The sequence below is a fragment of the Monodon monoceros genome, unplaced genomic scaffold, assembly GCF_005190385.1.
Source record: "Monodon monoceros isolate NGI ecotype Baffin Bay Population unplaced genomic scaffold, NGI_Narwhal_1 Super_Scaffold_18, whole genome shotgun sequence".
Classification (NCBI taxonomy): domain Eukaryota; kingdom Metazoa; phylum Chordata; class Mammalia; order Artiodactyla; family Monodontidae; genus Monodon; species Monodon monoceros.
The window spans coordinates 20,523,779-20,549,570 of record NW_021703774.1 but is presented as its reverse complement, the minus strand read 5'-3'; the positions used below and the strand labels follow the sequence as shown (position 1 = coordinate 20,549,570).

The window sequence follows — 25,792 nt, the reverse complement described above, 5'->3', positions numbered from 1 at the left end:
AACATAATGTGGTATATACATACAATGGGATATTATTCAGCCTTACAGAAGAAGAAAATTTTGATACATGCTATGACTTGGATAAGCCTTGAAGACAGTATGCTAAGTGAAATCAGACAGTCATAAAAGAACAAATACTGTATGATTCCACTTATATGAGGTACCTAGAATAGTCAAATTCATGGAGATAGAAAATAGAACGGTGGTTGACAGGGGCTGGGGGAGGGAAGAACGGGAAATTATTGTTTAATGGGTATGGAGTTTCAGTTTGGGAAGATGAAGAATGTTCTGGAGAAAGGAGGGTGGTGATAGTTGCACAACAATGTGAATGTACTTAATGCTACTGAATTGTAAACATACAAATGGTTCAAATGATAAATTTTATGTTCTATATATTTTTTCATAATAAAAAAGTCGTGCACACACAAAAATCTATACTGCCTCTCCACTGGCCTCAGGATAAAGTCCTGAGATCTCCTAATGTGATTCACAATGCCCCTCAGGATTTAATCCCAATATACCTCTCCCCTTGCTATTACTCTTTGTTCCTTCAGGGCCTAGTCATACTCAGCTATGCTGGAGCTGTGCTCACACTACTTTATAAAGCTTTACACAAACTATTCCCACTGTCTACAAGACAACCTCTTCTCCATTTGTAATGTTTTTCATTTTCATCCCTGTATGTCCCTCCTTGGTATCTCTTATCACAATATTGTAGCTGCCTGTTTGCTTTTCTGTCTCCCATCCTACTAGCTTATAGCTCTATGAAGGAAAAAATAAAGTCTCATCTCATTTAGAACTACATCTTTGGTGCCTGGCACATACAAATATTCAGTAAATATTGTTGATTATGTAAATTCATAAATGTAGCAGATAGGGAAGAGTTTCTGGGAGCACACATTTTACAATAAAGTATGTAATATACACAACTGGACACATACCATTCCTTCGCAGGCATCTTTAAAAAGATTCTATGTCTGTTGCAGTTTATCAAAAGGCTCAAATTCTTGAGATAAAATTCTAATATGAAAGATTTCTCACATAAAATTCCAGTGTCCTCTACAACTATTCCTGATGGACAAATATGGCACTTTTTATCAGTTTGTTTTTTAATGCCATTCTATTTAAAGTTGTATGTATATAGGACACTCATTCCTTTAAAATTAGGTCATTCAGAAATGCTAAGCCAAAGTCCTGAAAATACTGACAATGCCTATCATATTGAAACAATTGGTTACTTATCCGTTGTTTTACTACTTCGTGAAGTTTTTTAAAGGAGGGATCAGCTTCAAAATGTAGAATTCTCTCTCATCTCACATCCTGCAACCATATAATTTATGATTCTGAAACATCAATATTTATGACCATATAATTTCAAAACTAACCACTTACACTGTTTCATTCAAAGTGGAAAGAGTCTAAAACTGGCCATGTAGCACAATGCTGTCAGGACTAATCTTCTAAGAAATGGCTTTGGTGAGTGTTTTTATTATAGTTCTATAAACTAAAAGACTCTCACATCTAATATGGAAAAATGTATTCAGAAACTGCAGAAACATGCTAGAGAAGACTCCCCCTGCCCCCCACCCCCCTTGTCATTTTCCCCATCTTTCTCTTCCTCTCTTTTCAAAAGAGTGAAACCAGATAATCTCAGCAGCATCTAAAATCTGATGAAGGTGAAAAGTATTTATTACTTAATCCCTGTCTGGTTGTGACTTTTTAAAAACTTGATACATAATTGCCATATAACATTACATTAGTTTCAGGTGTACAACGTAATGATTCGATATTTGTATATATTGCAAAATGATCACCACGATAAGTCTCGTTAACATCCATTACCACACACATTTACAAAATTTTTTTTCTTGTGATGAGAACTTTTAAGATCTACTCTCTTGGCAACTTTCAGCTATACAATACAGTATTATTAGCTATGGTCACCATGCTGTATATTACATCCTCATGACATTTATTTTAGAACTGGAAGTCTGTACTCACTCTTTAATTAAAAGTGAATATACTATATGCATACAATGGATTACTACTCAGCAATAAAAAGGGAAACTAATACACATAGCAATTAGACAGTCTCAAAAATGTTATGAGTCAAAACTGCCAGACACAAAAGAGTATCTACTGTATGATTCCATTCATATGAAGTTTCAGAGCAAACAAAATAATTTATGGTAACAGAACTCAGAACAGTGCTTCTGGTGAAGAGAGAAGGAATGACTAAGAAGTGGCATAAAGGAACTTCCTGGGGTGACAGAAATGTTCTACATCTGACCAAGGTGTGCATTATACTAGTGTATACATTTGTCAAAACTGATCAAACTATACACTTAAATATGTGCATTTCCCTGTATATAAATTATACCCTAATATTCAATGAGAAGGCTGTCTTCTAGCTCTTTTTAGACTTTTTATTACCAAAAAATGTGAAATAATTCCTGGTCTCTATAAAGTATTCAGTATTTTTAAAAATATATCACCATTGCTCACCTGCAGTACATGTGATTTAACTTACCCACAGAAAAAATAGCTGGAAAGAACATATCAGAGAAACTATGGCCTGAAATGGGAAGGAGAACTGGCAATGATAGAGATTTTTCTAGTACTTTTCAATCTATCGGATCTGAAAACGTTTTACAAAAAATATTTTTTAAAGCCCTATGCTACATATTTATAGGTTTCATCTGCTAAAAGGAATCGTTGCCTTCATACGATCTCAACATATTACACAGTCACCCAAACCACATGAATAGAAATTGTGAGTACACCCATAAGGAAGCAACTGGTTTTGTACTTCTTTTTTGTAAATGTTGATCACTATCAATAATAGCAAATATAAGACTCCTGTTTAGGCAGCCTCATCACAAATATATCTATCCCCCATGTTTAATAATGTAAATTACTAACAATAAAACCTTTTACTGAACTTTATAATTCAAGGCCTAGCAGGGACATCTAACCAGTTCACAGAAGGAGAACACGGAAGGAAGGGTTTAATTGACTAAGAAGTTAATGGATAAAACAGATATAATATTACTTCATTTGCATTTTAGTAGGCTTCACACAATCCAAAAAATACGCATTTTGTTTTGTTTTGGTTTTTGGGTTCTTTTGGCCACGCCACGTGGCTTTTGGGATCCTAGTTCCCCGACCAGGGATTGAACCTGGGCCCTCGGCAGTGAAAGCGTGGAGTCCTAAATGCTGGACCGCCGGGGAAATCCTGAAATATGCGCTTTTACTGGTTTCCCATCCCTGATACATTTTTCTCTCCTCCTTTGGGAGAAATCAACACCAACAACCACATTCACGTGGAATTAGTTGAATGAGAAAGTTCGGCAAAGAACTGGACCACTCACCTTATGTTGGCTATATGCTGTGGCACAGGCTGATGCTGAAAATGGTCAGGCCACGGATGATGCAGGCAGAAGGATGGAGAGGGCTGAAGACAGCACGTTGTCTGATAAACAGGTGAATGGTTTGGACAGAGAGATGCAGAATACTCTGAGTGTGGCTGCATGCAACACGAGGCCAAAGCAGGAGGTGCTGCAGGGCCAGCCTCGGGATGGCACTCTTGGTGACTGTCATGGGTAGTCAAAGGGTGATGGTATGGGCAAGGATGGCAGCACAGGGATAACATCTGAGGCGTTCTTTGGTTGTCTAAAGGCAGAAAGGATGATTTAACTGTGCCATTAACTTGCAGGCATCCATTTGGACTCACTTTTGTTCTGGGCGCTTCTTTGGGGGTGAGTTGCTGGGCTGCAGGGTCTCCATCACAGGGGGTGAGGGGACTAGCGCTGGTAGCACTGGTGGCGATGCTGCCATTGCTCAGAACCACAAAATCGTTGTTTCCGTTGTTCATAGCCATGCTCCAATTTCTTGACCCTAAGAAAGAAAATGATATAAAATCATCCAGTTACAGTCAGGTAGGCAATTATGTAAAGAAGATAGGAAAACTATTTTAAAACAGCTCTTTGAAAACAAGTGTTCTTGCAGGAGTTGTGAAAGCACTGGGGGAAGCCCAGCTCACCTGCAACAGAACCAGCCATGGGTTAGGCCTCCTCTTCTTTCCTCCCAGCTACACCATGCACCTTGAAAACCCTCTCCTATCCCACTGACCACTTCCTCCCTGCCCCATCTCTATTTTCAGTGCCTGTCTTCTCTCCTCATCCTAGATGTGCAAGTGTCCGTTAAGAATTAGAACATTTTAGGATGGGGGTGGGAAGGGGGTAGAAGAGACAGAAAATACCAATATCATTCTTTAGCTTTTCAATAATATCATGCTTAGGGTGTTCTGATATAGGAATAATGGGCAAAATGAAGGGCTACTCTGAAGCAATTAGTTGTGTAGGTTCAGATAATGTGGATAATCTTAAGAATGTTTTATGTCTTTGAAAAATGTCAAGAAAATATGATTTTTCCTCTAAGTCACTCAGGTCCTAGAATAAGAATAAACAAAAGAAAATAAAAACTAATTAGCTAAGCTAAGAACTGTGGCAACCAAGATATCAGATGCAAAAGTTTTATCCCCTAAACCAATGAATGTAATGCTAAAAAAATAATAAAACATGCCACATAAGTTGCCATGAACTTAATAATTTGTTTTCTATGCTATGTCCTACAGGTAACAATGCTTGCACATAAGAAAAAGAATACTATGGCTGGGATTTGCTTCAAGTGAGATTTTTGTTATTAAGTTTTTCCCCTCCACCAAAGGGTCCAGGCCTTCAATGTAAAGGAAAAATTCGTGTTCAAATTACCAGTAATATTTTTCTGTCCAGTCAACAAACAAAGGCAAAACCAGACGGCCTTCTTCCTCTCCCCTTGCCCACTTATCACCTCCTGACCAACATACACACAAAATGTGGAAATGTGCAATAAGAAAAATAGGTCATCAAATGCTAGTGGTCTATTTAACCTACACTTGAAAGCCAACAAGAAAAAAAGAAAACCATTGTTTGGCTCACTAACCCTTCTGGCATGGCATTTTTCTGAGTGGACAAAACAGCTTCTGGAGAAATCTCTCTCCAGTCTCTCCCCACCTCTGTCAGACACACAGGTACTAGAAGAAATCGTCTCTTTTCAGTCTGAGTACATGTAATGACAAACCTAGGTCACCCATGAGGAAGATTCCTATGCGTATTTTCACCCAATTTATAAACTGCTCAACAGGGGTATTTCTGAACAGGGAATGCCAGAATGAGGCATAACGTTTCAATGTGAACACTAATGCCCAGAAGATACTCACTGTACTAGGATACAAATTTAGCATTATTGACTTATTTTCGTCTCAGATAGAGCTCATCAAACACTCAAACACACACACACACACACACACACACACACACACAGCCATTCAGCTATATAAACATCAACGCTGTAAGAAATGGAAGAATTAATGTAGACATTAAAAAATTTCTTCATAAATTATTGTAGTGGAAAAGACAAAGCATTTATAAATATCAAAACATACATGTAAATCAAGCAGATGTCACTTCTCTCATCAGCCTTACCGTCACTTTGGAAAGTAGTCTGCCAATCCCGACTTCCTTTTATAATGAGCATTGAGAAGGATTTATTGGGGGGCCAACCCACACAGCATGTGGAATCTTAGTTCCCCGACCAGGGAATGAATCCACAGCCACTGCAGTGGAAGCACGAAGTCTTAACCACTGGACTGCCAGGGAAGTCCCTGAGAAGGATTTTGAATTGTAGTAAACACAGTTGCTCTCTTCTTCAGTAAATCACTCCTGGGTATAAACACCTCCTATAAAACACTCAAATGATATCCCCAACACAAAGCATTGGTAGTTAAAAGTATTATCCAACTAGTGGGAAGGTAAGGTAGATAAACTGGTAAGAGCCCTAAAGTGACCCAGGAGGCATAAAGTCTAATCTTTTTTCCATCACTTTCTTAACGTGCCATCTCAGCAAGATCTGCTCCCTTAAGCTTCCTTTTACTGAAGGATATATCCTACCTTTTGTTGTTAACAAAAGAAAAAGCTGTATGCAAATGTTCTGAAAACAATAAAACATATTAATCAAAGGCCATCTAAAAAGGCACTAGAGTTTTTAAAAAGTTAATTGAAATTTAAGATGTTTATTTGTATGGTTAAGTGAAAGATAGTCTAGAAAATGTAAGAAGCAATTGCTTGATGAGATAAATTGCCATTTCTTGGAATTAGAAACTCTCATTGTACAAATACTCCACAGAAATCACAGAGGGCATAAGCTTTCTCTTGCCTCTACCCATGACTCATGTTCCCAAGCCTTCTCTTCAGACCTCAGCCAAGCTACCGGAGCTGATGCAATCTTCTAGGCTGAATGGGAAAATCAAGACCTCCTCTTGGCCCTTCCATCAGGACAGAAGGAAGACTTTTTCTAGTTTGTCGATTTGTTCTGACCATCCTAGGTTGGTTAATATCATTTCAGAGAGCCTATTTTTGGTATTCAATTCAATCAGCCCTATTGACTATAATCACAGCTGTCAGGTGGGTTACGCTAGTGAGAAGTATTTAACAAACATCCTCAAAGTTTTCAAGTGAAACTGGGCTTAAGACAGAGTGCCATCAACCTGGAACACTCATCAAAGTACCCTGAAATCCTCTCTAGACTCTCCGAAATTTCATCTGTTTCCCTACCTTCTAATTAAATCTGCTTTTCGTCAGGAAAAATAATTTTCCTTTTTCTTTGTAACAAGAATTACAACTATCATTCTCTCCTATTTTTATTGCAAATGCATCATACTGTAGTTACATAAGAGTTAAATAGATTTTTGCAGGCCAGCCAAGGGGCCTAATCACCATTTAGAACATTTTTTCCCCAGTGTGGTAAAATGCAGTTCAAGTGCCAAATAGCTGACTTACGAATGATTTCTGGAGCACAACTTGTTTTGTAACTTGGAGATTTCTTGTAATGAAGTAGGTACAAGTGGAGAGTAAAGAATAATTTGAACTCTGACTTTGGCTCGTATTTGAAGAAAGTCATATAAGCTTTCTAGGATTCACTTTCTTCAATCATAAAATGGGAACAATCAAATTGACTTTATAAATAAGTTGTGGGTTATAAGTAAAAAATAATAAAAAAGCAAAAGCAGACAAAAATTGTTCTAAGAAATGTTTACAGATTAAGTTCAGTGGATGTATTTGTGTAAGAATTCAGGTGACCAGGAGAACAGCAAAGTTTCGATCTAAAGTCAAGAGTTGACGGCTTCCCTGGTGGCGCAGTGGTTGAGAGTCCGCCTGCCGATGCAGGGGACAAGGGTTCGTGCCCCGGTCCGGGAAGATCCCACATGCCGCGGAGCGGCTGGGCCCGTGAGCCATGGCCGCTGAGCCTGCGCGTCCGGAGCCTGTGCGCCGCAACGGGAGAGGCCACAACAGTGAGAGGCCCTCGTACAGCGAAAAAAATAAATAAATAAATAAAGTCAAGAGTTCACCTTAAGGCCACACAGAGAAAGACCTTATTTCTTTAGAAATGAGACAAATGAGAAAAAAAATTGGTCTGAGCCTGAGAGAACAGGAAAAGAGATGAGAGAGTGGAAGATTCAACATCATAAAAATGAATTATTGTGATAAATGTAATGCTATGTGATTATAAATGCAGTGATAATAGTATTTATGCGGGAAGTTTAAAATAAGCTTTGGATCAAATATAATGAACAATTTTAAAAGAGCTTTGTTGAAATCGCCTGTTTTCCCCAGGGCCATAACACACAGGGACTGCCAAAAGAAAGCTATTCTTGAGACACTGGCTTGAGGTGTGATGGAGCCCCAGGGCCAGATATTTTAGTGTATTTCCTGTTGTTCATGAATATAACATGCCAATATCAATACATCCGAAGCCACTAATCTCACACCTCCTAGTTCACCTTTTCTATACTAGCATTTTTATGTCCTGAGTGCTTTAGCTGTTTGGGGACTGACTATAAGGCCTTTGGCCAAAGACCATCTTTTGATTACATTTTAAAATTTAAGGTATTTTTCTTTGAGCCTCAGCTCTTCACACGTAGAAATCAGGATGGGAACCAGTGTCCACCTCATAGGATTACTATGAGAATGTAAAAATATTTTGAAAACCATAAAGGGCTATGTATTTACAATGGAAGAATTATTATTATTGCTTGACTGAGTGATGAGAATATAAAAAAATATGGAATGATGCTTCCTAGTTCCAAAGCTGAAATTATGTTTTAAAATGGCATCAGAGATATCTGTGGCTTAGAAGAAATGACCTGGGTGGGTCTGAATTTGAAAGCTGACTCTACGGGTTACTAACTTTGAGAACCTAGGTCAAGTTACTTACATTCTTAGAGTCTCTAAGTCTTGATTCTTCTTAGAGTTAAATTTGTTTGAAATGCAAATTGGTGCAACCTTCTAAAAGAGCAACATGGCACTACTGATCAAAAATTGAAATACCCTCATCCGTTGACTCACAATTCTACTAGGAGTTTACCCTTTGGATATACTTGAACAATGTGTAAAGATAAATGTCTGGATAAAGATGCTGACTGCACCACTGCTTGTAACAATGAAAACAAAAAAACAATGGAAACCACCTAACTTATCAATAGGGGACTTATATTCTGTCATATCCATACCTTGGGTACTCTGCACAACAAAAAAGAATGAATTAAATCAGGATTATTGCTAGGGAAAGAAGTCCAAAGTACATCTTCATGTGTGAATAAAACCTAACTGCAGAAGAGCCTATGTGGTATGAATCCATTTCATTAAAAAAGTGGCGGAAACACACATGTATGGTTAGTATATACACAGATAATTTCTAGAAGGACATAAGAAAGTGCTAACATTGTTTCCTGCTGGAGAGTTGGACTGGGCCATTTGGAAGGGTAGAGAAGACTCACATTTTACTTTCTGTACTGCTTGCAACTTTTACTACAAATGTGCCATCTTCATGGTAATAAAATATTAATGAAACAACATATAAAGTTTCTAGCACAGTGACTAACAATGAACAGAAGATAACTATTATTAAAATGCAAAAACAGAAGCAAACTTATTTCACCTTAAAGGGTAAACAGTCATCTCTTCACTGGATGCATTTTTAATTGTTTGTCTTCCAGTATATATCTGCTTTCTTACAATAGCACCCTACACAATATATCAAATAACTGGATAAAGCAGGAAATCAAAAAGGATTTAAGGAGCAAGAACAGATGAATACAAACTATTCGGAAAAAGGTTTTCAATATATCTTACCTCCCAGCTTCCAAATTTTGGGAAACATAAATTATTATTTGTTGGACCAAAGCTATCTATGAACCAAAAGTATCATACTAGTTTCATAAGCATTAAACAGAGAATACAGAGAAGAAATATAGAGGCATTTCAATCACATGTAAAGAGAAAAGTCATCAGAGCTCATGTGATTAGAAGGTTCAAACAATTACATCCTACTCTGGGCTCAGGACACTTACCCCTATAAGATCAAAGGAAATTACCCTGCTTCAAAGACTTAAAAGTAGTATCTCATTGGAAATGCTATCATATAATCATAGTAGGAACTGCTGGAATTATGGAAATTTTATTCATCAACACATTACATGTGAAAATATGCTAATGACATACAATTTACCCAAAAGATGCCATCAAACTATTTAGGTGGCTCAACATCCAAAAAGCGTTATGAAAGCCTCTTAGTAGCTCCTTGCAATTGGAAGCCATAACTTTTTGTGGCCAGAAAACTGTCAAGTTAAAATCTAGAGGTAATGTTGAAGAGAATACACAGACATGTTCCAATTACCACAGTAACCACTCAGCAAAGCCATCACTATCCTTGACAAATGCAGGGCTCAGATAGCCTGAAGGAACAACATCTTCATCCGTATCAACAGCTATACTGGTACACCTCTGCGGTATTGCCAAACACTTTCACACACATGATCTCACTTGAGTTATCCTCCTAATAGCCCTCAGAAAAACAGGTGTGGCAGGCATTACCGCTCTACTTTGCAAAAGAAAACTTGAGACACAGAGTCTCAGATGGTAAGGCCAGGAAGTCTGATGCTGAGGTTTTGAGGGCTTTCTGCTAAACTACATTCCATAAGCTTAGATAATGTATTCCAGAATAACCCTTTGCTTCATCAGATTCATAACATCAAACTTAACAATAAATGGCAAGACTGAATCAAAAACAAGATCCCATATTGTAGCCAATCATTTTTTTCAGAAGTGATGTTCCCTATAACACAGTTTCACTAGACAAAATACAAAACACTGATAACAGTGTTTCTCAAACATAGGGATCACTTGGGGATGTTGCTAAAATGTAGATTCTGATACAATCCATCTGGAGTGGGACAAGAATCTTCCAACAACAAGCCCATACCGTTGGTCCCTGGAACACACTTTGTGTAGCAAGGCAAATGCACAAACTAGGAGGCTACAAGAGAATCAGGCCTAAGTAATGGCAAAATGATGCCAAATTAAAGCAGAATGGATGCAACAAGTAGTGAAATGATACCAGTTAACAGAGAAATAAAGTCCTGTTTTTCTAATTAAAACAGAAAAGTAACAAATTTTAATAGTAGAGGTTCTAATTGATAACCAAGTTTAATTATGGCTTATTTCAGGACTCCTAAATTGTTGTGTACATAGAAATAACAACCAATCAGATTTTAATCTTTTTAGTGTAATGTATATGGATTGAAGCACCTTGCCCAGTTAACTGGGTGAGACAATCTTTTTCTCTCAAGTGGTACTAGATATTGGAGATACCTGAAGTCTTTTTTTCATACCAGTTATAAAGGCAGTTTGGGAGTACCTGTATTCATTATGCACCAAACCTGTTTTAATATGAAATTGGTCCCCTAAAATTGCTTGATACTTATCCTAAAATGATGGTCTCATTTCTTATCACTGGTACCAAGATGCCCTGTTAATATCTAGTGCTATGGCAAGAGAAAAAACAGCTGCTCTAAATGCACCAGAGAAACAGACAAAGAAGTATATTTGTGGCATCTTCTAGAATGGGACTGTGAAAGCTGGATGGTAGAAGGACATCAGCCAGGTTTTTTCTCTAGGAATATATTTCCCTTCAAAAGGCTATTAAAATGTTCTTTTATCATCTCACTGTGTCAGACACTTTCCTCACAATACCTCTATGAAGATTTTATTAAACCCATTATAGAGAAGACTGAGGGTCAAAAATATTACAGTGTAACTAATGCACATCACGTGATTGGGATTCAATCTTAGACCAGCATGTCTCTGAAAGTGAGGCTTTTCAGCCAACCTCAAGATGCTTCTAGGGCAATGCCAAGTTCAACTAGCTTTTATAGGACCACTAGAGGCTACTGATATAAAATTCAGTCTGAAGGTCCACGTGAAAAATATCCTCTGAATTCAATATTTCCCAAGACAGTTTTAAAAGGTATAATTCAGCATTCAAGAGTGTCAGAGACATATTTCACTGAATTAAAAGAAGTGCTATCTACCCATATATCATATTATCCAAACCCGAAAAGCAAGACAATGGATTAATCTTTGTTGTCATGTAGTGTCTGGACTATTTCAAAATAATGTAATTGTGACCTGACAGCAAAATCGGTATCTTTAATCAAAGAATCAGGCCCTCTTAAGGAACTAAAAAGTATAGTCTTAAATAAAGAAACATAATCTTCTCTCCTTCTGAGACGAATTAAATTTTCTTATTTTTCTTTGAGTTCATGAACTTTCTACAATTAAACTCTCCTTCAATAAGAACACTTTAAGTATCTTCATTTAATCACCTATAAGCATTTTATATGTTGCAAAGAATTCTACAGAAATTAGGTATTACTGCTCTCATTCCCCTTAATCATAAACTGCAATAAATTAGAAGCCATTTTCTCAAAGAAACAATGTTATACATTTGAGAATCTATACCACTTAATAAACATTTAATAAGAACCCCGTAGGTATTACTATGCTTTGCATCACACTACGAGAAAGCAAACTGTTGTGTTCTAGGAAATCTGAAAATAAGGGATCACCATTCTTCTACAATGAAAACTCACTGTTGCCTATTAATTTTTTTTTTTTTTTTTTTTTTTTGTGTTACGCGGGCCTCTCACTGTTGTGGCCTCTCCTGTTGCGGAGCACAGGCTCCGGACGCGCAGGCTCAGCGGCCATTGGCTCACGGGCCTAGCCGCTCCGCGGCATGTGGGATCTTCCCGGACTGGGGCACAAACCCGTGTCCCCTGCATCGGCAGGCGGACTCTCAACCACTGCGCCACCAGGGAAGCCCCAAATTTATATTATCAAGAAGGCAGTTTCAACTTATGCTAACAAACATCATCTTTGAAAATGAAATATACCTAACATTTTTATATAACCTCTTTTAAATATGATTATACACAAGATGTATAGGTAAAGGCACCAATAAAGATAAACAATAATTACATGTTTTATTTTTACAAAAACCATTCATAACATTTACAAACAGCTTAATGATACAGAAGAAAAATTAAAATTGACAGATACAGTTTTCTCCTTGCCCAGATTTACAGAACTATATTGATAGATAAGAGTTAAAAAACATTAGGAAGATATTATAGTGTATGTGCCATAGCCAATCTGAAGACACTGAATTTGGAAAGCAGTCTTATTGCTAGATATGAATTAGGTTGTCAAGGCTGAGATTTATACTTATGGGGTGAATGATAGGAATTTCAGGGCTATAGAAACGTCAGGCTCATTTTTCTCACATTTTATGTTTAATGTATCTTTGGTAGAAGGTCTCTGTGGGAAGAAAAATGTGGGTGTAAAATAAAGTTTATCTTTTACAGTCTGGGATAAATGATAGTCGAGAACATTATCTTTTTAGCATAAACACTTATCTACCTAAATATATATTTCAAGAGCAGTATCACTATATTGCAGTTATTAAAGCAGTTTTCAGAGATCTCTTTTCCAAGTTCCTCCACCAAATTTATCATTCCACAAAATATTCACCACTTCTCCCCACACTTACAACAAGTGTTATATCCATAAGCATCAATACCCTTAAAAAAGAGAAAGTATTCTTTTATCTTTGAGTTCCTATTTCAAAGATATGAATGAGTTTCAATTCTATAAAGCTGCAATAATTTCTTTTAACCCTAAGTCTGAAGATTTATGTTCATCTGCATAACTAAGAATATACAAAATAAAACTAGAGAAGTTTCTCTAGTCAGAAATGTCGATCTCTGGTCTTTCAAAAAAAATTCTAGAAAGCCCACTAAAAAGTTGTTATTTAACTCAAGAATCAGCTGAGACATCCATTTGGACTCTGCTGCAAGTCTTGAAGGGAACACAATAAATATAACAAATATTCACAAAGTTACAAGTCTATTACAGTGGTTTCAACCCATTCTGCACACTAGAATCACTTCAGTAATATGAAAAAAAATTACAGACACAGGGCCCTGGCCCCAGACGTTATGATTTAATTCATATTGTAATGGGGTGTGGACATTAGCAGTTTTAAATGCTCCCTAGATGATTCTAATGTGCAGCTAGGGTTCAGAACGACTGATTTATACTTTACTTAATTAATGCTGATCAATTTATAAGAGCAAGCAACTGCCACTCAAAATATTCCATATTGGTTCAGAAAATATTGCTTGAAATGCAGAATACTGCTGTATATTCAGAAACATTTGGACCTGGTACTCCATGTTAGACATGTATTATAGTATTTGGATTAGCTTTACTTCTTTTGGGGTTACCCTTGACATTATAAGGGTGGGGACAAGGGTGCAGGGAAGAGAAATCCTTAATAAGACATTAGTTTGAGAGACAACAGTGTGGAATTCATGTGGGACAATGTTGTGGAAACACAAAACAACTTGTCACACAGTCTCAAGTACTTATAGATCATTTGGATAGAGTTTAGGGTATAGCCAATTGGACTAACAAGTTTATTGAACCCTCAAGAAAAAATATCTCCCCAACCCCTGGTCAGTATCCAGTATGAAGTCCCAAGCGTCTCTATTAAAAGAGGATGTTCCCTAAAGTTTTGTGCTAAAAAAAGAAAGAAAGAGAGAGAGAGAGAGAGAGAGAGAGAGAAGGAAGGAAAGAAGGAAGGAAGGAAGAAAAAAAAGAGAAAAAGAAAAGGAAAAAGAAAAGAAAAAATACTTCTGATTGCATTTTAAACGTTTCAATTCTAGAGTCAGACAACCTCCAGACACCAGGCCTCCTATCTAGCCTCACATCCTAGTAAAAAAAGAATTAATCACAAGATGCTTTGGTAATAAACAGGACCCCCAAGATGTGATAGGTTTAGCTTTAGGCCGTAAGATTTCATCTGAAACTATTCTGCCTCAACTAAAATCACAAAACATTGAGCAATCTATCTGTATCACTATAGCTCTTCCCCAGTAGAAACAGGATCATATGACTGAGTTTAACTCATGTTGTTGAACAGATCACAAGCATGTCTAAAGACACCATGAATGTTTAATACTTTACACATCTCATAACCCTCAAAATTTAGAAGCTCAAAGGAAAAAACCATCACCGAGATAAATCAAAATAAGAAAATTCTACATGCACGTATTATGAGGCAAAAGAATGTGAAGGGATTTTTAAAAAACGTCTTGCATAAAGACAAAAACTGAAATCAATCACCAGAAAGCACATGAAAGTTGTTTGATTTAGATGGTAACCTGTTGTTTCTTCATATTACACTTAGAATTATCTAAGGTTTTCCCACCAATGCTAAGTATCTGACACCAGGCTCCACTCCCTGCTGTTTTGTGAAGTTTGAGAAGTAGCAAATCAAATTTCCTAGAGCAGCTCCCCAAATGGGTTCTTCCCTGCAGAGTCCAGCAAATCAAGTCTCAGGGGTATCCCTCAGTCTACTGAGCAACTTGGGAAACATATCTCAAGGTATTTGTATGAGACAATTGAAGACATCCTTTTACTTAAAGGACACTGAGATTTACTTTCAGCTTAGAAAAACATCAAATATTTGAACTGGATCAGTAAAGTAACTCTTAGCAAGAGTCTGGGTACAGCTTTCATAAATCTTTTTCTATTCCTTACTTAAATTATCCTTATAAATGCTTGTGCATTCTGCTGTTTGCTTTCTTGTATACATTAGGTGAACTGAAATTCCATCTACATTGTTCAAGTGGGATTCTTGTTTGCTCACAAAGGTAATTAAATCGTATTTTTCAGTTAAATAGGTGAATGTCCTTATTTAGACAGCATATAATATAAATAGGTGAATGTCCTTATTTAGACAGCATATAATAAAAACTATTGTGAATAGTTTTCTTCGAATCTAATATGCGAGGCTGAAATAAGTGAGCCTGTTGAATAGTGATTAAAATGATAAAGGAATAGAAATTAAGAGAGAGAGAACAAAGGGCCACCCTCTTCCCCAAGTCTTGCTTTTCTCATATATTTAGTTGCTTTGTTTTATATTTTTTCCAAAAGGCTGAGAAGTTAAGCAGTTCATTTGTCTTGATCCTAAACACCGTTTTATTTCCCGTGTTAGGATGTGATCAGGAATTGTAATTTTTGAAAAACTGGAAATGTTCATACAGTCGGTGTGTCAAGGCTGTCCATCACCCATACTGAGCTATAAGAGAGTTATAAGAGTTGAACTGTTGAGGGTGCTCTGATCCAATCCCAGAATGAAAGTAGTTAGAATGAAAGGTAAAGAATTGGTACACAGCAGACACTGAAAAGCAGATTTCCCCAGTTACCAAAAAAGCATTGAGTGGTTCAATACAAACTAAAAAGACAACTGGGATTAGAGTAAAATGTGGAATGAAACCATTTTATAATATATATCATTTCCCAGACTGAGGCAAGGTTAACATGTATTTACTAAACTACTTTGTAGGTCATTCATTTCAGACACTTAAACATTACATATTTTTTCATAATCAATGCAAATAGTTCATGCTCACAATTCTATAATTCACATCTAAGATGTAAGCTATATGAAGCATGGAAGATACATAAAAAATACTCTGCCTTATCTTTGTATACTAAAACAAAAACTGACAAATGAAGTATAATCATCCAATAAAATACTCCAATATTTAAGATTTGGCAAAGAAAGCATCCTAAGATAGTTTATTAAGAGACATAATTTTTAAAAAATAATGCCAAGACTATTTAACATTTTAAAAAGTAGAAATGTGTCAGCAGACATTAAAACCATGGGAAGTAGTAAAGCCACTACCAGTGGAACACTCTAGAGTTTATTTACATAGTTTAGTGACTTCCCAGCCATCAAAGGGAATTAGAGTTTTCTTAAATTATAAATTCTCATCTAAAATAACCCTCTTGTGGGTAAAAAGGACATATTCATTCTTTTCCTTTCAACAGGAATACCTGTTAAAGAAAATTTTAGCAAATTGTAAAGTATGCTCTCTATTTCTTGCATTATCCCTGAAGAAAGTCATTTACGGTCAGTCAATGATTTGCATGAAATACCTCGGTTCTTGCCAAATTTTTATCCACTTGGTTTTAAAAATTTTTACATTTTACCACAAAACATACAAATATTTCACAAGTTAAACCAGTTTGAAATTTTCTACTAGTCACATGTAAATTATCCATTCTAATTTTAAGCAAAAGTAAATATGGCAAATACATTCTGATTTCTACTTTATGTAGTAAATACAATTATAATGTAGCTGTCATTGCCACCATTAAAATGAATACAATGCACAAAACGTTTAATCACCTCAAAAACAACTTGAGGGTGTATAGTGAGATGTGTATTTAAAATGAACATTGATAAAAATTAAACTTGCTGTGGAAGTTTGGCTCGCAAGTGTATATCTTCCCTCAACTTCTCTTTTTATAAGTTGGAAGATGTTAATATTTTACTATTTTCTTACAATGTTTAATTCACAAAAGTGGTTAAAGTGATTCCTACAATCCTACATCTATTTTTCTACCAACTGGCGATGAGAGAAGCACATATTTTCCAACTTCTGATCTAGATAGTGGTTAAAGAAGAATCTCAAATCATGAAACAGCTAAACAACTTGAAAAAGTTTCTTCCCAACTTCATAAAAAAAGCACATTTGAATAAACCTTAAGAAACAACTTACCTTACCTTACTGTGCTAGACTATCATTCAAAAAAACTTCGTAAGATTTTAATGCATTCAGATGCCGTTCAAAGCTTACACTGAAAAAAAATTGTGAGCTGGAATTTTAAATTCAATCCAAGAAGCGCACAGCAAAGTTCAGTTTTTAAATAAATTCTCCCCAAATAACACATTCACAGAAGCATGAGTAAATGTATTACCTTTATGTTAAAAGAAGAAACGTCCCTGGTTCAGTTTGGTCTGCAAATGATTGCAGTGGCCACAGCCGAAACTGGCCGCAGGAACAGAGCACACAGAGAGCGACCAGGGAGCCTCAGGAGTAGCTCCTCGGAGCGGCGGGACAGACGGAATGACAAGCACATGCAGATTGCTTTGAGTTAAGCATGTTCGTTCGGGGCTGGAACTTTCCGTATTTGCTCTCCTATAGGACAGGAGAGTTTTTCTCCTACTTAACCCCTGGGGGCAAGGTCTCAATAATGGTAACAGCTGGCATACAGAGGGGCTTGATCTGAGCACAAGGTCAGCAAGCCAGGATATGAAGGTGACATGTAATTTCTAGCCTTTTCCTGCTTCTACAGGGAAGTTGCACGAAGGACTGTTTTTAGTTATAACTTCCTTTGATCTTTTGGATTTAAAGTTACTTAGTAGATTAAAGCCATGCTAGCTGATATTATTTGCTTGCTTAGGCTAACTTAAGTGTTACAGATTCAGTTTTCTGACACAGGGCTACTGCATTTAAAGTAACACAAATAAACACCAATCCGTGTTTATTTCCAAGTTCCGGGGATTCTTGTGTTCTTTCACAAATGGCTCTTGAGACTCTGCTTTTAAGGCAGCAAGTTCATAATTTTTAAAAGAGGCAGAGTCTTGTCTATTAAAAAGGAAAGTATTATTTAAAGCAGTTGTGTTTCTCTTCAATTTTCCTAAACAAAAACAGTTTGTTACATGAACTTGACACTGCTTTTTTAGAAATTTGTGGTCCTATTGATGCCAGTATTAAAAATTTCACAGCCACAACAACATAAAAACCTTACAAAAACCTGCAAACAAATGCTTTAAATTTACACATGACATCCATTGGCAAATAAGTGATCATTTACTGCATCCATGAAATCTAACTTTTCATGACTTCTTTAATAAAAACGTATAAACAACTCTTTTAACAGGCTGTACTGATAGCAATTTCAAAATTAAAGACGATAACACGAGTAATCAAAGAAAAAATAGGTAAAATTGGACTTCATCAAAATAAAAAAAACTTTTGTACATCAAAAAACATTATCAAGAAAGTGAAAAGAAAACCTACAGAATGGGAGAAAATATTTGCAAACCATATAACTAAAAGGCTAGTAAGCATAAAAAACTTACAAATCAGCAATAAAAAGACAAATAATCCAATTTAAAAATAGGCAAGGTTTTGGAATAGAGATTTTTCTAAAGAAAATATCCAAATGGCTAATAATGCACATTAAAAAGATGTTCAACATCACTAGTTATTAAAGAGTGCAAATTAAAACCACAATGAAAAACTACTTGACATCCACTAGGATAGCTATAATCAAAAGAAGAAACAGGGGCTTCCCTGGTGGCACAGTGGTTGGGAGTCCGAGTCCGCCTGCCGGTGCGGGGGACGCGGGTTCATGCCCCGGTCCGGGAAGATCCCACATGCCGCGGAGCGGCTGGGCCCGTGAGCCATGGCTGCTGAGCCTGCGCGTCCGGAGCCTGTGCTCCGCGATGGGAGAGGCCACAGCAGTGAGAGGCCCGCGTACCGCAAAAAAAAAAAAAAAAAGAAGAGAGGGAGGGAGGGAGGGAACAAATACTGGCAAGGATATGGAAGAACTGGAACATCATACACTGCTGGTGGGAACATAAAATGGTATACCCACTGTGGAAAATGGTCCAGCAGTCCCTCAGAAAATTAAACATAGAGTTACCATATGACACAGCAATTTCACTCCTGGTACACTTGATCCTCATTATTTGTGGATTCCGTATTTGCATATTTGCCTACATGCTAAAATTTGTGATCCCAAAATAATCCTCACGGTGTTTCTCAGTCCTTCAGACATGTACATACACAGAGTAGGGGAAAATTTGAGTCTTCCAATAAACATGTTCCCAGGTGAGGTTGAACAAGGTGACACACTGCCTTCTTGTTTCAGCTCTCACACTGAAAACAAGTGTTCCTTTTGCAGTCTATTTTGGTGCCATGTTTTTCACATTTTTGTGCTTTTGTTGGCAATTTCACTGTTTAAAATGGCCCTAAAGTGTCACGTGCAGTGCTGTCTAGTGTTCCTAAGCTCAAGAAGGCTGTGATGTTCCTTACAGAGAAAATACATGTGTTAGATAAGTTTACTTAGGCATGAGTTAATGGTGCTGTTGGATGTGAGTTCAATGTTAATGAATCAACAACATATATTAGATAAGGTAACTTTAAACAGAAACACACACAAAGCAAGGTCATGTATTGACTATATGTCAAAAATGTGACCAGAGTCTTGAAGGAACCTAACCATGACTCAGTATTCACTAATTCAGTGTTTGCAGAGACTTTAAAGAATGTAACTACTGCAAATGAGGAGGATCGACTGTATATATACCCAAGAGAATTGAAAACGTATGTTCATAAAAAACTTGTAATGAATGTTCATAGCAGCATTATTCACAACAACCAAGGAATCAACTCAAATGTCCATCAAATGATGCATGGATGAGCAAAATGTGGTACACACATACAATGGAATATTATCCAGCCATAAGAAGGAATAAAGCACTGATACATGGTACAACATGGATGGACTTTGAAAACACTATGCTAAGTGAAAGCCAGACACAAAATGTCACATACTGTATGATTCCATTTACATGAAATATCCAGGATAGTCAAATCCATAGAGATAGAAAGTAGATTAGTGGATGCCAGGGGTTAGGGGATGGAGACAGAGGACAGGGAGCGACTGCTAATAGAGTTGGAGTTTCTTTTGGGGTGATAAAAATGTTCTAGAATTAGATAGTGATCATGGTTGCATAGCTTTGTGAATACAGTAAAACCCATTGAACTATACACTTTAAAATGGTGAATTTTATGGTACGTGGATTCTATCCTGATAGTAAAATAAGGAAGGTATAATATTCTAGCCATTAGCCCAATGGTTCTCAAATTTGAATGTGCATCAGAATCTCCTAGAAGGTTTGGGAGGAGGCAGATTGCTGTGTCTCATCCCCGAAGATTCTGATTCTGAGGTCTGGGATGGGGCCGGAGAATTTGCTTTTCTGCATGTCCGCAGGTGATGCTGACTCTGCTGGTCTGAAACCCACATTTTGAGAACCAGTGTATTAAAGACAGTGTATGAACTTTTAGAGGGTAGGAAAGGTAACTTTCATCTCTGTATCTTCTAAATTTACCTAGAAAAGAGCCAGTCTTGGGGATGAAAAAGACAGGGAGGGAGGGAGGGAAAAGGAGAAGTATTTACTCAAGTAAATATATTGAAGAGTCAGTCCCTGAAATCTTAGGGTATGCTGGTTTCATGCCATATGTATGCCAAATGCTGTAGTACCTAAAAATCCCCCAAAAGGAATTACAGAATTTAAATGAAAATGAAGGTATTTTTAACATTCTTCGATCATCTGAATAGTACTTTGGTTTAGTTTATTAAAACAGCTAATCCCATTTCATTGTGCGTGTTACTGCAAGAGATGTAAACAAAGGTTCTAGAGTTGTGGATCCCATAAATTACTTCAAGAAACCTCTTAAATTAGTTAAGATGTCACAGAAACCAAAGACCTGAACTCAACTCATAAACATGTAAATTCTTATTTCCATTTTTAGCAAAGGTACTGATTTGTACATTTAATCACTTTATTTAAAAATGGGTCTATGTTAAAATACAATTACAATGCAATTTAAAGTACACTGCTGGTATTGTCACATGGAATCCATTATTATTTTGTAGATAATAATCAAGATTATTTCCTATCTCTTTGTATGTTTCTCAACATACTAAAGTGAAAAAGAAAATGCTAATAACCTTACAAAGTTCTAAGGTTCTCTGAAAACAGTATCCCTTTTTTTCTTGGATCACATTACTTAGGTATCTTTCTTCATTACTAGGAACACGGAAAGGTTACAGGAGAGGGACAGAGAGACAAGAGCTGGCCAGAGAGGCACAACAGTTAGTACTTTTTAAAAAGTGAAAAAAACACCTGCTGGTTCATTAAACTCTTTCACATCTGAACTCAGTCCAAAATGTGATTCTAGATGTTGTTATATTTATTGACATTTAGAAGTCCCATCTATTAATCTTTGTGTGTGTGTGTGTTAAATGTCAAAACAGTTACGAATGAATAAGCCGTGGTCTAAGGTAGAAGGTAGAGTTCTGCTTCAGCAAGATTTTTACTTCAGTAGGGTCAAGTCAATAGCTTTGTCATTGGAAAGTACAAGTTCAGAAAAGTAATGACAGGAAAGTTCTTCAGATAATATTCTACATTGTGTTTTAGTGTTTCTAGAGTACAGATTGTTAGGTACGCGCTAAAGACTTCAGCCCAGAACATTATTATGTTGCTCAAGTCAGAGCCAGAACAGGGAAATCAGTGGAGTCCTAAAGTGCAGTCTCAGCTCTGCCACTCACTAGTTCTGTAACCTTGAACCAGTCACTTAATCCAGAGGTTAGGGCCTCCTACTTACAAAGTCCATACATTAGATGAAATAATCTCACAGGTCCCTCTCGACTCTGATTTCAGTTTTTATGAATTTGGATACCACTCAAATGGATAAAACGAATCCCAGTTTTACTATTCAAATTTGGATTAAGAAAAAAACTATACAGTCAAAGTTGAGTCAGTGAGTTTGGAGCAAAGACCATAATGCAAGCAAATTGAAGCAGAAACAAAATAACTGTGATGCTTAAATTCCTTTCCATCAAGGTGGAAATATGTGTGTCAGTCTTACATATTCCTCTCACCTGAATTTACATTTTAAAATCTTATCACTTCTTTGTAAATCTCATTTCCTGTTGAAAACTCTACCTCCAAAAGCTACAATTCTTACAAATGAAAGTGTTATCACTTTGCTTATCTTCCACAGTCTGATATCCAAAGAATCTGCTCTTCACCGTCATAGTAACCTCCAGCCCTGGAGTCCTTAACCGTGTCCTCTTCTAGTTTTCCTTGCTTTGCACTTTCTTCATGCATATCTGATAGTCAGCATTTATTTACTTTACAAGCCTTTTACTGTGCCAGCCTTTCAAAGGTCTCCCCTAAACTTGCTCTCCCACTCTTCTTTTTTTCCTCCAAGGTTCGCGAATGTTACTGAAAAAAAGTCACCAGAGAGGGAAGCGGAGACCTCAACCAAATGCAGACTCTCACCTCTGGAGGGTTCTCCGAGCTACTGAGATTCGTCTCATCTATCACAGATTCTTCACTGAAATCCCCACAGGGACTGCTGGAAATCTTTCCCACGCTCCCCACCTTAACCCTCTCTGTGAAAACTGCTATCTATTTTATGAAAAAAAATGAAACTTTTTGACCACGAGTGCCTGCAAATATTACCATCTCTACCCCAAACTTTTTCTGGAACTCATCCCTTATCTCTCAAAATGTCCATGCCTCTTTCCTAAATTAACTACTTACACACTAGGTCTGTGCTACCCAATAAGGTAAGCCACTAGCCACATGCGACTACTTATATTTAAAGTAATTAAAATTAAATGCAGTTAAAATTTTTGCACTCAGGTTGCACTAGCCACATTTCAAGTGCTCAACAGCTACATGTGGCTTGTGGCTACTGCACTGGACAGAGCAGAAAGAAAACTTTGCCCATCACTGCAAAGTTTCATTGGACAGCGCTCCCCTAGATCTACATGCTCCAGATCACTGCCCTGTTTCTTTAGCCTGTCTCACTTGCCCTCCCCAAGTCCATCTACAACACTTCTTCTTTGCTAGCTCCTTCATTATTTCCTTAGAAAAAATGTTTCCTTTTCCCCCAGCCTAAACATGTAATCCTTCTCTTGGCCTGCTAGTGTTCAGGTCTATTTTTTCCTTTCCTTTCACTGCCAGGCAATACTCAAGCCTCACCTCCTCTCATTCCTTAACTTCTAACAATCTTACTCACCATCTAATACAACTGTTCCTTCAAAATCAAAATTCAGTGGTCCTTTCTCAATACTCATTTTTTAAAATATTTATTATTTATTTATTTTATTTATTTATTTTATTTATTTATTTTGGCTGCACCAGGTTTTAGTTGCAGCACACGGGATCTTCATTGTGGCATGCAGCATGTGGGCTTCTTTTGTTTTTTGTTTTTTGTTTTTGCGGTACGCGGGCCTCTCACTGTTGTGGCCTCTCCCGTTGTGGAGCACAGGCTCCGGACGCGCAGGCTCAGAGGCCATGGCTCACGGGCCCAGCCGCTCCATGGCATGTGGGATCTTTCCGGACTGGGGCACGAACCCATGTCCCCTGCATCGGCAGGCGGACTCTCAACCACTGCACCACCAGGGAAGCCCCATGTGGGCTTCTTAGCTGTGGCATGCGGTATCTAGTTCCCTTGCCAGGGGATCTGGGCCCCCTGCACTGGGAGCACAGAGTCTTACCCACTGGACCACCAGGGAAGTCCCAATATTCATTTTCTTTACATTTCTTCATTTCCCAGCCCCACTGGCAATCTCTTTTCTCTTTGCTCAGTTTCCATTATTCTAACACTCTCTACCTCTTTAACCTCTATCCCATTTTCTTGGCAGATCCTCTGAATTCTCTTATTCTAAATCTTAGGCAATGTCCAAGGCTCTGTCCTTTGTCCTTTCTGCTCTATACTTGCTGCCTATGTCATCACATTCAACCTTTTTTCTAAGTTCCACTTTTGCCACTTTTGCTTTCTAAGGACATTTCAATATATATGTCCTGCCAGCAGCTCAAACTCAATAAAGTACAATACAAATTATCTTATCATGTTCAAATAACTTCTTGATTTTCCTATTTCTATCTACACAGTCACTTAAGCCCCCAAATTTTAACTTAAAATATTTATTTATTGAACACCTGATCTGCACCTTTGACCTTTACACCGTCATGTACCCTTATTTATTTGTGCTCAAGACCTAGCCATTGTCACATAAACCCTCCCTTCCTTTCCATTCCCTATCCCACTTTCTATGTACTATTCCCTGGAATTACTGCAACAGCCTACTAGATGTGACCTAATCTATGGTCCCCTAAAATTCCAATCTAAGCAACACAGAGCTTCCGATTCATCATCATAACAGAAAGATCTAACCAAGCTGCTCCTCAGTCCAGAAAACACAAATGGCTCCTCCATGCCACTAAGTAAAGTTTAAACATCTTACTTAGCTGGCATGCAAGACCCTCCAATATCTGGGCCCTTTCCCTTCCTACTCAGTCCCCTTGCCAAACAGAATTTGCTTTACTCCAAACAAGCTTGCACAGAACCCCTCAGTGCTTATGCTCTTCTGTCCACTTGCAATCGTCTTTGTTCGCATTTCCAGCTGCCATCATCCCATCCATTCTTTTTTTTTTTTTTTTTTTTGCGGTACGCAGGCCTCTCACTGCTGTGGCCTCTCCCGTTGCGGAGCACAGGCTCCAGACGCACAGGCTCAGCGGCCATGGCTCACGGGCCTAGCGGCTCCGCGGCATGTGGGATCTTCCCGGACCGCGGCACGAACCCATGTCCCCTGCATCAGCAGGCAGACTCTCAACCACTGCGCCACCAGGGAAGCCCCATCCCATCCATTCTTTACAACACATGCCAGACAACATATCTTCCATGAAGCTTTCTCTGATTGCCTAAGACAGGAAATCTTTCATCCTCTCCTAAGTTATTGACCCTGAGAGCTATCTTATGGCACTTAGCACGTGTTAATTTTTTTTATCATGGTCATTTGTATATGTCTCTTACCCTCTTAATCTACACCTAACAGCACAAGCTCTTTTGTTATCATTTTTATATTCCTTAGGAAGATCTAGTACCTGGTAGGTACTTGACAAATACTTACTGAAAAAATGATTTTATACAATTTGTTACTATTACCTATACCCTTTATTAAACAGAATAAATGTAGTTTTGGAATGTAGTCTGCAAAATAAAATTCAATACACAAAATCCTATTTTCCTGCTGATTTAAGTGGGCCCTAAGGACCATTTCCACTATGGTTGTAGGAGAGAAACAACAGCCAAGATTCAATATATTTTAAGTATGACTGCAATATGTTGCACTTTTCTCTGCTTTTATTTTTTAAAATTTATTATTTATTTATTTGTTTATTTTTGGCTGTGTCAGGTCTTAGCTGCGGCACACAGGATCTTCGTTGCAGGCTCTCTAGTTGTGGGGCATGGGCTTTCTCTCTCTAGTTGTGGCGCACTGGCTCCAGGGCGCATGGCCTCTGTAGTTCGTGGCGTGCAGGCTCCAGCTGAGGCGCGCGAGCTCAGTAGCTGTGTCACGTGGGCTTAGTTGCCCCACAGCATGTGGGATCTTAGTTCCCTGACCAGGGATGGAACCCACATCCCCTGCACTGGAAGGTGGATTCTTTACCACTGGACCACCAGGTAAGTCCCTTTTCTCTGCTTTTAAATTCTGAATATTAAATTTCTGCAGAATACTAAGAGATGTCAGTAATTGGCTTTTCACCCTTTTCTCCAAACCAGTAGACGTCACTCCAGAAACTAATATGCAAGCTTATTCCTGGGGAGTTTTTAAAATTTCTTTTGTTT

The 25,792-nt window shown here is 37.6% G+C and overlaps 1 protein-coding gene across 5 annotated transcripts in view; it reads right to left on the bottom strand.

Annotated features, from left to right (window-relative positions):
- DISP1 (dispatched RND transporter family member 1) overlaps nt 1-25,792 on the bottom strand; it is a 201,910-nt gene that overhangs the window by 46,354 nt on the left and 129,764 nt on the right. For 2 of the 5 annotated variants that reach the window (XM_029227921.1, XM_029227919.1), the window contains exon 2: nt 3,372-3,897. In XM_029227921.1, coding sequence (XP_029083754.1) covers nt 3,372-3,880 — 509 coding nt within the window. In that variant the 5' untranslated portion in view covers nt 3,881-3,897. Of the gene's footprint in view, nt 1-3,371; nt 3,898-17,270; nt 17,422-25,792 lie in introns of those variants that run through there. The other 3 variants (XM_029227920.1, XM_029227922.1, XM_029227924.1) reach the window with 3 other exon arrangements.